The 11,878-nt window shown below is 46.8% G+C and overlaps 1 protein-coding gene across 1 annotated transcript in view; it reads left to right on the forward strand.

Annotated features, from left to right (window-relative positions):
• Positions 1-8,428, forward strand: part of LOC139563748 (angiopoietin-related protein 7) — a 51,359-nt gene extending 42,931 nt beyond the window's left edge. Inside the window, exons 6-8 of the mRNA XM_071382657.1 lie at positions 2,461-2,583; positions 2,810-3,005; positions 8,171-8,428. Of these exons, the coding sequence (XP_071238758.1) occupies positions 2,461-2,583; positions 2,810-3,005; positions 8,171-8,317 (466 nt within the window). The 3' untranslated portion in view covers positions 8,318-8,428. The remainder of the gene's footprint in view (positions 1-2,460; positions 2,584-2,809; positions 3,006-8,170) is intronic.
• Positions 8,429-11,878: the final 3,450 nt, after the last annotated feature.

Below are 11,878 nucleotides of genomic sequence, written 5' to 3' on the forward strand. Positions count from 1 at the left end.
CTCCGACTCCCCTGTAATAGAACCCCGACTCCCCTGTAATAGAACTCCGACTCCCCTGTAATAGAACTCCGACTCCCCTGTAATAGAACTCCGACTCCCCTGCAATAGAACCACGACTCCCCTGCAATAGAACCCCGAGTCCCCTGCAATAGAACTCCGACTCCCCTGTAATAGAACCCCGACTCCCCTGTAATAGAACCACGACTCCCCTGCAATAGAACTCCGACTCCCCTGCAATAGAACTCCGACTCCCCTGCAATAGAACTCCGACTCCCCTGTAATAGAACCCCGACTCCCCTGCAATAGAACTCCGACTCCCCTGCAATAGAACTCCGACTCCCCTGTAATAGAACCCCGACTCCCCTGTAATAGAACCACGACTCCCCTGCAATAGAACTCTGACTCCCCTGTAATAGAACTCTGACTCCCCTGGAATAGAACTCTGACTCCCCTGGAATAGAACTCCGACTCCCCTGTAATAGAACCCCGACTCCCCTGCAATAGAACCACGACTCCCCTGTAATAGAACTCTGACTCCCCTGTAATAGAACTCTGACTCCCCTGGAATAGAACTCTGACTCCCCTGGAATAGAACTCTGACTCCCCTGTAATAGAACTCCGACTCCCCTGTAATAGAACTCCGACTCCCCTGGAATAGAACTCCGACTCCCCTGCAATAGAACCACGACTCCCCTGTAATAGAACTCTGACTCCCCTGTAATAGAACTCTGACTCCCCTGTAATAGAACTCTGACTCCCCTGCAATAGAACCACGACTCCCCTGCAATAGAACCCCGACTCCCCTGTAATAGAACCCCGACTCCCCTGCAATAGAACCCCGACTCCCCTGCAATAGAACCCCGACTCCCCTGCAATAGAACTCCGACTCCCCTGTAATAGAACTCCGACTCCCCTGTAATAGAACCCCGACTCCCCTGTAATAGAACCCCGACTCCCCTGCAATAGAACCCCGACTCCCCTGCAATAGAACCCCGACTCCCCTGCAATAGAACTCCGACTCCCCTGGAATAGAACTCCGACTCCCCTGGAATAGAACTCCGACTCCCCTGGAATAGAACTCCGACTCCCCTGGAATAGAACCCCGACTCCCCTGTAATAGAACCCCGACTCCCCTGCAATAGAACTCCGACTCCCCTGGAATAGAACTCCGACTCCCCTGGAATAGAACTCCGACTCCCCTGGAATAGAACTCCGACTCCCCTGGAATAGAACTCCGACTCCCCTGTAATAGAACCCCGACTCCCCTGCAATAGAACCCCGACTCCCCTGGAATAGAACCCCGACTCCCCTGCAATAGAACTCCGACTCCCCTGCAATAGAACCCCGACTCCCCTGTAATAGAACTCCGACTCCCCTGTAATAGAACTCCGACTCCCCTGTAATAGAACTCCGACTCCCCTGTAATAGAACTCCGACTCCCCTGTAATAGAACTCCGACTCCCCTGTAATAGAACTCCGACTCCACCTGTAATAGAACTCCGACTCCCCTGTAATAGAACTCCGACTCCCCTGTAATAGAACTCCGACTCCCCTGTAATAGAACTCCGACTCCCCTGTAATAGAACTCCGACTCCCCTGTAATAGAACTCCGACTCCCCTGTAATAGAACTCCGACTCCCCTGTAATAGAACTCCGACTCCCCTGTAATAGAACTCCGACTCCCCTGTAATAGAACTCTGACTCCCCTGGAATAGAACCCCGACTCCCCTGTAATAGAACTCTGACTCCCCTGCAAAAGAACTCTGACTCCCCTGTAATAGAACTCTGACTCCCCTGTAATAGAACTCTGACTCCCCTGTAATAGAACTCTGACTCCCCTGTAATAGAACCCTGACTCCCCTGTAATAGAACTCTGACTCCCCTGTAATAGAACCCCGACTCCCCTGTAATAGAACTCCGACTCCCCTGCAATAGAACTCCGACTCCCCTGCAATAGAACTCTGACTCCCCTGTAATAGATTTCTGACTCCCCTGTAATAGAACTCCGACTCCCCTGTAATAGAACTCTGACTCCCCTGGAATAGAACCCCGACTCCCCTGTAATAGAACTCTGACTCCCCTGCAAAAGAACTCTGACTCCCCTGTAATAGAACTCTGACTCCCCTGTAATAGAACTCTGACTCCCCTGTAATAGAACTCTGACTCCCCTGTAATAGAACCCTGACTCCCCTGTAATAGAACTCTGACTCCCCTGTAATAGAACCCCGACTCCCCTGCAATAGAACTCTGACTCCCCTGTAATAGAACTCCGACTCCCCTGCAATAGAACTCCGACTCCCCTGCAATAGAACTCTGACTCCCCTGTAATAGATTTCTGACTCCCCTGTAATAGAACTCTGACTCCCCTGTAATAGAACTCCGACTCCCCTGCAATAGAACTCCGACTCCCCTGCAATAGAACTCCGACTCCCATGTAATAGAACTCTGACTCCCCTGTAGGTCTGAGTACTGGTTGGGGAACGAACACATTCACCACCTGTCCACCCAGGGAGACTACAGCCTCAGGATAGACCTGGAGGACTGGACACATCACCACAAACATGCCTTCTACCAGAGCTTCAGGTATAGTAAAACACACACACATGTTATCCTACCTGCCTGCATGTGTGAGCGTGTTAACACTCTCCTGTGTGTGTGTGTAGTATTGAAGATGAGGAGAACCACTACCTGCCTGCATGTGTGAGCGTGTTAACACTCTCCTGTGTGTGTGTGTAGTATTGAAGATGAGGAGAACCACTACCTGCCTGCATGTGTGAGCGTGTTAACACTCTCCTGTGTGTGTGTGTAGTATTGAAGATGAGGAGAACCACTACCGCCTGCATGTGTCAGGCTACAGTGGGACAGTAGAGGACTCGTTCAGCTGGTACCATGATAAACAGGACTTCAGTACTCCAGACACGGGGGATATCTGTGCTGAGATCTCACACGCTGGCTGGTGGTACCACCAGTGTTTCTATGCCAACCTCAATGGAGTCTACTACAAGGTAGCACACACACACAGAAAGAATTCAGGCCGCTTGACTTTTTCCACATTTTGTTACGTTACAGCCTTATTCTAAAATGGATTTACATTGAGAGAAAAAAACGATCTACACACAATACCCCATAATTACAAAGCAAAAAAAGTTTGTTATTTTTAAATTTTTTGCAAATGTTTAAAAAACTGAAATCACATTTACATAAGTATTCAGGCCCTTTACTCAGTACTTTGTTGAAGCACCTTTGGCAGCGATTACAGCCTCGATTCTTCTTGGGTATGACGCTACAAACTTGACACACCTGTATTTGGGGAGTTTCTCCCATTCTTCTATGCAGATCCTCTCAAGCTCTGTGAGGTTATTTTTAGGTCTCTCCAGAGATGTTCGATCAGGTTGAAGTCCGGGCTCTGGCTCTGCTACTCAAGGACATTCAGAGACTTGTCGGGAAGCCACTCCTGCCTTGTCTTGGCTGTGTGCTCAGGGTCATTGTCCTGCTGGAAGGTGAACCTTCGCCACAGTCTGAGGTCCTGAGCGCTCTGGAGCAGGTTTTCTCTCTGTACTTTGCTCCATTCATATTTCCCTCGATCCTGAGAAATCTCCCAGTCCCTGACGCTGAAAAACATCTCCACAGCATGAAGCTGTCCCCACCATGTTTCACTGTAGGGATGGTGTCAGTTTCCTCCAGGTTGGCATTCAGGCCAAAGAGTTCAATCTTGGTTTCATCAGACCAGAGCATCTTGTTTCTCATAGTCTGAGAGTCCTTTAGGTGCCTTTTGGCAAAACTCCAAGTGGGCTGTAATGCGCCTTTTTACTGAGGAGTGGCTTCCATCTGGCCACTTTATGGGCTCCCGAGTGGCGCAGCGGTCTAAGGCACTGCATCTCAGTGCTAGAGGCATCACTACAGACCCTGGTTCGATTCCAGGCTGTATCACAACTGGCCATGATTGGGAGTCCCATAGGCCGGTGCACAATTGGCATAGCGTAGTTAGGGTTTGTAAATAAGAATTTGTTCTCAACCGACTTGCTTAGTTAAATAAAGGTTCAATAAAATAAATTAAAATTGGTGGAGTGCTGCAGAGATGGTTGTCCTTCTGGAATGTTCTTCCATCTCCACAGAGGAACTCTGGAGCTCTGTTAGAGTGACCAAGGCCCATCTCCCCTGACTGCTCAGTTTGCCAGCTCTAGGAAGAGTCTTGGTGGTTCCAAACTTCTTCCGTTTAAGAATGATGGAGGCCACTGTATTCTTGGGGGCCTTCAGTGCCGCAACATAATCCTGTCTCGGCGTTATACGGACAATTCCTTCATCCTCATGGCTTGGTTTTTGCTCTGACATGCCCTATCAACTGTGGGACCTTATATAGACAGGTGTGCATTTCCAAATCATGTCCAATCAATTGAATTTACCACAGGTGGACTCCAATCAAGTTGTAGAAACATCTCAGGGATGATCAATGGAAATGGGATGCAGCTGAGCTCAATTTTGAGTCTCATAGCAAATACTGATGTAATACTTACAGTTGAAGTCTGAAGTTTACATACACTTAGGTTGGTGTCATTAAAACTCGTTTTTCAACCACTCCACAAATTTCTTGTTAACAAGCTATAGTTTTGTCAAGTCGGTTAGGACATCTACGTTGTGCATGACACAAGTACTTTTTCCAACAATTGTTTACAGACAGATTATTTCACTAATAATTCACTGTATCACAATTCCAGTGGGTCAAAAGTTTACACAGACTAAGTTGACTGTGCCTTTCAACAGCTTGGAAAATTCCAGAAAATATGTCATGGATTTAGAAGCTTCTGATAGGCTAATTGACATAATTTGAGTCAATTGGAGGTGTACCTGTGGATGTATTTCAAGGCCTACCTTCAAACTCAGTGCCTCTTTGTTTGACTTCATGGGAAAATCAAAAGAAATCAGCCAAGACCTCAGAAAAAAAATCGTAAACCTCCACAAGTCTGGTTCATCCTTGGGAGCAATTTCCAGACGCCTGAAGGTACCACGTTCGTCTGTGCAAACAATAGTATGCAAGTATAAACACCATGGGACCATGCAGCCGTCATACCGCTCAGGAAGGAGATGTGTTCTGTCTCCTAGAGATGAGCGTACTTTGGTGCGAAAAGTGCAAATCAATCCCAGAACAACAGCAAAGGACCTTGTGAAGATTCTGGAGGAAACAGGTACAAAAGTATCTATATCCACAGTAAAACGAGTCCTATATCGACATAACCTGAAAGGCGGCTCAGCAAGGAAGAAACCACTGCTCCAAAACCGCCATAAAAAAGACAGACTACGGTTTGCAACTGCACATGGGGACAAAGATCATACTTTTTGGAGAAATTATGAAACAAAAACATAACTGTTTGGCCATAATGACCATCGTTATGTTTGGAGGAAAAAGGGGGAGGCTTGCAAGCCGAAGAACACCATCCCAACCGTGAAGCACGGGGGTGGCAGCATCATGTTGTGGGGGTGCTTTGCTGCAGGGCGGACTGGTGCACTTCACAAAATAGATGGCATCATGAGGCAGGAAAATTATGTGGATATATTGAAGCAACATCTCAAGACATCAGTCAGGAAGTTAAAGCTTGGTGGCAAATGGGACTTTCAAATGGACAATGAACCCAAGCATACTTCCAAAGTTGTGGCAAAATGGCTTAAGGACAACAAAGTTAAAGTATTAGGATGGCCATCACAAAGCCCAGACCTCAATCCCATAGAACATTTGTGGGCAGAACTGAAAAAGCTTGTGCGAGCAAGGATGCCTACAAACCTGACTCAGTTATACCAGCTCTGTCAGGAGGAATGGGCCAAAATTTACACAACTTATTGTGGTAAGCTTGTGGAAGGCTACCCAAAAAGTTTGACCCAAGTTAAACAATGTAAAGGCAATGCTACCAAATACTAATTGAGTGTATGTAAACTTCTGACCCACTGGGAATGTGATGAAATAAATAAAAGCTGAAATAAATCATTCTCTCTACTATTATTCTGACATTTCACATTCTTAAAATAAAGTGGTGATCCTAACTGACCTAAGACAGGGAATTTTTACTAGGATTAAATGTCAGGAATTGTGAAAAACGGAGTTTAAATTTATTTGGCTAAGATGTATGTAAACTTCCGACTTCAACTGTATGTAAACTTCCGACTTCAACTGTATGGAAACTTCTGACTTCAACTGTATATAAATGTAATATTTCTGTAATAGTTTTTATTTTTATACAGTGAGGGAAAAAAGTATTTGATCCCCTGCTGATTTTGTACGTTTGCCCACTGACAAAGAAATGATCAGTCTATAATTTTAATGGTAGGTTTATTTGAACAGTGAGAGACAGAATAACAACAAAAAAATCCAGAAAAACGCATGTCAAAAACGTTATAAATTGATTTGCATTTTAATGAGGGAAATAAGTATTTGACCCCCTCTCAATCAGAAAGATTTCTGGCTCCCAGGTGTCTTTCATACAGGTAACGAGCTGAGATTAGGAGCACACTCTTAAAGGGAGTGCTCCTAATCTCAGTTTCTTACCTGTATAAAAGACACCTGTCCACAGAAGCAATCAATCAATCAGATTCCAAACTCTCCACCATGGCCAAGACCAAAGAGCTCTCCAAGGATGTCAGGGACAAGATTGTAGATCAACACAAGGCTGGAATGGGCTACAAGACCATTGCCAAGCAGCTTGGTGAGAAGGTGACAACAGTTGGTGCGATTATTCGCAAATGGAAGAAACACAAAAGAACTGTCAAACTCCCTTGGCCTAGGGCTCCATGCAAGATCTCACCTCGTGGAGTTGCAATGATCATGAGAATGGTGAGGAATCAGCCCAGAACTACACAGGAGGATCTTGTCAATGATCTCAAGGCAGCTGGGACCATAGTCACCAAGAAAACAATTGGTAACACACTACGCCGTGAAGGACTGAAATCCTGCAGCGCCCGCAAGGTCCCCCTGCTCAAGAAAGCACATATACATGCCCGTCTGAAGTTTGCCAATGAACATCTGAATGATTCAGAGGACAACTGGGTGAACATGTTGTGGTCAGATGAGACCAAAATGGAGTTCTTTGGCATCAACTCAACTTGCCGTGTTTGGAGGAGGAGGAATGCTGCCTATGACCCCAAGAAACCATCCCCACCGTCAAACATGGCGGTGGAAACATTATGCTTTGGGGGTGTTTTTCTGCTAAGGGGACAGGACAACTTCACCGCATCAAAGGGACGATGGACGGGGCCATGTACCGTCAAATCTTGGGTGAAAACCTCCTTCCCTCAGCCAGGGTATTGAAAATGGGTCGTGGATGGGTATTCCAGCATGACAATGACCCAAAACACACGGCCAAGGCAACAAAGGAGTGGCTCAAGAAAAAGCACATTAAGGTCCTGGAGTGGCCTAGCCAGTCTCCAGACCTTAATCCCATAGAAAATCTGTGGAGGGAGCTGAAGGTTCGAGTTGCCAAATGTCAGTCTCGAAACCTTAATGACTTGAAGAAGATCTGCAAAGAGGAGTGGGACAAAATCTCTCCTGAGATGTGTGCAAACCTGGTGGCCAACTACAAGAAACATCTGACCTCTGTGATTGCCAACAAGGGTTTTGCCACCAAGTACTAAGTCATGTTTTGCAGAGGGGTCAAATACTTATTTCCCTCATTAAAATGCAAATCAATTTATAAAATTTTTGACATGCGTTTTTCTGGATTTTTTTGTTGATATTCTGTCTCTCACTGTTCAAATAAACCTACCATTAAAATTACAGACTGATAATTTCTTTGTCAGTGGGCAAACGTACAAAATCAGCAGGGGATCAAATACTTTTTTCCCTCACTGTACATTTGCAATAATTTCTAAAAAAAACTATTTTTGCTTTGTCATTAAGGGGTATTGTGTGTAGATTGATGAGGGGGGAAAAAACTATTTAATTCATTTTAGAATAAGGCTGTAACGTAACAAAGTAGGGAAAAAGTCAAAGCGTCTGAATACTTTCTGAATGCACTGTACACACACAAATTGCAGCCAAAACAAAAGTAAGGTTATTTGCATCAGATGTGGTAGTCTATTTATTTCTCTCTCTCTGTGTGTGTGTGTGTGTGTGTGTGTGTGTGTGTGTGTGTGTGTGTGTGTGTGTGTGTGTGTGTGTGTGTGTGTGTGTGTGTGTGTGTTCCAGGGTGGACGGTACTCATCTAAAGCCAAGACCCTGCTGGGTCCTGACGGTGTAGTATGGTACAGCTGGAAAGACTCAGACTACTACTCTCTCAGGAAGACCTCTATGATGATACGACCTAGAACCTTCCGACCGCGCCTGTCGCCGTGACGACAGCCCGAACCGACACACCGGCGGCACCGTGGGAGACCTGCTGACGTCACCGTGGGACGGGACGTAGGATTGTCGTGACGTTACAGGAAGAGGTGGAATAGGATTGAGGCCGTTGGCTGAGGGCTCATGAGAGAAGTCCCGTCCCTACCAGCGGGCCAAGAGGACTGGAGAAAACACGAGGAGAACGCTGCAATGGGATTGTGTCCAACTGTTTATGGAGTCTAAGAGAGCGTGTATGTGCTTTCTTTCTACTTTTGAAATACTGTTCCCAGGAGCCCTCAGACAAACTGTCCTGCTCTTCCACTGGAGGACCTTTCACAAACTGTCCTGCTCTTCCACTGGAGGACCTTACACAAACTGTCCTGCTCTTCCACTGGAGGACCTTACACAAACTGTCCTGCTCTTCCACTGGAGGGACTTACACAAACTGTCCTGCTCTTCCCCTGGAGGGCCTTACACAAACTGTCCTGCTCTTCCACTGGAGGACCTTACACAAACTGTCCTGCTCTTCCACTGGAAGGACTTACACAAACTGTCCTGCTCTTCCACTGGAGGGCCTTACACAAACTGTCCTGCTCTTCCACTGGAGGACCTTACACAAACTGTCCTGCTCTTCCACTGGAGGGCCTTACACAAACTGTCCTGCTCTTCCACTGGAGGGCCTTACACAAACTGTCCTGCTCTTCCACTGGAGGACCTTACACAAACTGTCCTGCTCTTCCACTGGAGGGCCTTACACAAACTGTCCTGCTCTTCCACTGGAGGACCTTACACAAACTGTCCTGCTCTTCCACTGGAGGGACTTACACAAACTGTCCTGCTCTTCCACTGGAGGGCCTTACACAAACTGTCCTGCTCTTCCACTGGAGGGCCTTACACAAACTGTCCTGCTCTTCCACTGGAGGGCCTTACACAAACTGTCCTGCTCTTCCACTGGAGGACCTTACACAAACTGTCCTGCTCTTCCACTGGAGAGATTTACACTACTGGAAATACATACATACTGTACATTCTGCCCTGCTATTCCTCTGTCTATACTGTGAATACTTACGTACATCTGTGAATGTCAGTTTCTGTCAACTTGTTACTGCTTCATTCGCTATGAGATCTACAGTTATGTGATAAAGTAAGTACACCCTCATATTTGACCACATGTATATTTGAGCTAAACTCAAACCACATTCATTGATAAAGGTAACCCAATTGAACAAATAACCCCCCCAAAAATTGTACTACAAAAATGTTATGCAATTAAAATAAATAATATTTTCTTATGTGGAAAAAGTTAGTACACCCCTACCTTTACCATCACATAACGTGGCTCAAATTGGAATCAGGTGCACCAAAACAGGTGACAAAGATTAGAACATCATTAGAGAGAACCTTGGGAGGGTCCAGCGTTCCATAAAGATTAGAACATCATTAGAGAGAACCTTGGGAGGGTCCAGCCTTCCATAAAGATTAGAACATCATTAGAGAGAACCTTGGGAGGGTCCAGCCTTCCATAAAGATTAGAACATCATTAGAGAGAACCTTGGGAGGGTCCAGCGTTCCATAAAGATTAGAACATCATTAGAGAGAATCTTGGGAGGGTCCAGCCTTCCATAAAGATTAGAACATCATTAGAGAGAACCTTGGGAGGGTCCAGCGTTCCATAAAGATTAGAACATCATTAGAGAGAACCTTGGGAGGGTCCAGCCTTCCATAAAGATTAGAACATCATTAGAGAGAACCTTTGGAGGGTCCAGCGTTCCATAAAGTTTAGAACATCATTAGAGAGAATCTTGGGAGGGTCCAGCGTTCCATAAAGATTAGAACATCATTAGAGAGAACCTTGGGAGGGTCTAGCCTTCCATAAAGATTAGAAACTTTGTCTAGTTTGGTCTTAACCATCTGGGTGTTTGGTAACACATCATGCCAAGATCAACATATATATCTGAGGCTCTCAGAAGAAAATATTATTGATGCCCATGATTCTGGGATGGGGTTACAAATCCATTTCCAAGCAATTCGAAGTACATCGTTCCACTGTCCGACGGATCAGCTACAAATTGAGAAAAATTCCAGACCACTGACAATCTACCTATAGGACAGGTCGTCCCACCAAATTCAGCCTAAGAGCTGACCGAAAAATGCTCTCTAAGAACCCCTGGGTAACATCCAGGGATCTACAGGCCTCTCTTTTCACAAACAATGTCAAAGTGCATGAGTCAACTGTCAGAAAGAGACAATACAAACTTGGCCTACATTGGGAGGTCAGGAAGGAAGAAGCCTTCGTTTCCCAGACAACTCCTGGCTAAAAGACCAAAACTACTGGAACAATGTGCTCTGGACAGATGAGTCAAAGGTGGAGTTGTGTGGCCGAAATACCAGATGCCATGTTTGGCGTAAAAACAAAACACTGCATTTGAACTGAAGAACCTCATAACAACCGTAAAGCATGGAGGCGGTAGAATTATGGTTTGGGGCTACTTGGCTGCCTCAGGGCCTGGCCAACTTGCCATCATTAAATCAACCATGAATTCTATATTGTACCAGAGAATTCTTGAGGAGAATGTGAGGCCTTTTGTCAAAAAGCTGAAGCTGAAACGAACATCGATCTTGCAACAGGACAATGATCCAAAAACACACAAGCAAAGCTACAATAGAATGGCTCAAAAATAAGAAATGGAGGGTTAGAAATGGCAGTCAAAGCCCACATCTCAATGCTGTCAATGCTGTGGGGGGACTTGAATCCTGTGGGGGGGGGGGGGGGGGCTTGAATCCTGGCTATGCTGTGGGGGGGGCTTGAATCCTGGCTATGCTGTGGGGGGGACTTGAATCCTGGCTATGCTGTGGGGGGACTTGAATCCTGTCAATGCTGTGGGGTGGACTTGAATCCTGGCTATGCTGTGGGGGGGGACTTGAATCCTGGCTGTGGGGGGACTTGAATACTGTCTATGCTGTGGGGGGGACTTGAATCCTGGCTATGCTGTGGGGGGGACTTGAATCCTGTGGGGGGGGCTTGAATCCTGGCTATGCTGTGGGGGGGACTTGAGTCCTGTGGGGGGGGGCTTGAATCCTGGCTATGCTGTGGGGGGGACTTGAATCCTGTGGGGGGGACTTGAATCCTGGCTATGCTGTGGGGGGGACTTGAGTCCTGTGGGGGGGGGCTTGAATCCTGGCTATGCTGTGGGGGGGACTTGAATCCTGACTATGCTGTGGGGGGGGACTTGAATCCTGACTATGCTGTGGGGGGGACTTGAATCCTGACTATGCTGTGGGGGGGGGGGACTTGAATCCTGGCTATGCTGTGGGGGGGACTTGACTCCTGGCTGTGGGGGGACTTGAATACTGTCTATGCTGTGGGGGGACTTGAATCCTGGCTGTGGGGGGACTTGAATCCTGGCTGTGGGGGGACTTGAATCCTGGCTGTGGGGGGACTTGAATCCTGGCTGTGGGGGGGACTTGAATCCTGGCTATGCTGTGGGGGGGGGGGGACTTGAATCCTGGCTATGCTGCGGGGAGACTTGAATCCTGGCTATGCTGTGGGGGGACTTGAATCCTGGCTATGCTGTG

This window comes from Salvelinus alpinus, chromosome 34 (genome assembly GCF_045679555.1).
Source record: "Salvelinus alpinus chromosome 34, SLU_Salpinus.1, whole genome shotgun sequence".
Classification (NCBI taxonomy): Eukaryota; Metazoa; Chordata; class Actinopteri; order Salmoniformes; family Salmonidae; genus Salvelinus; species Salvelinus alpinus.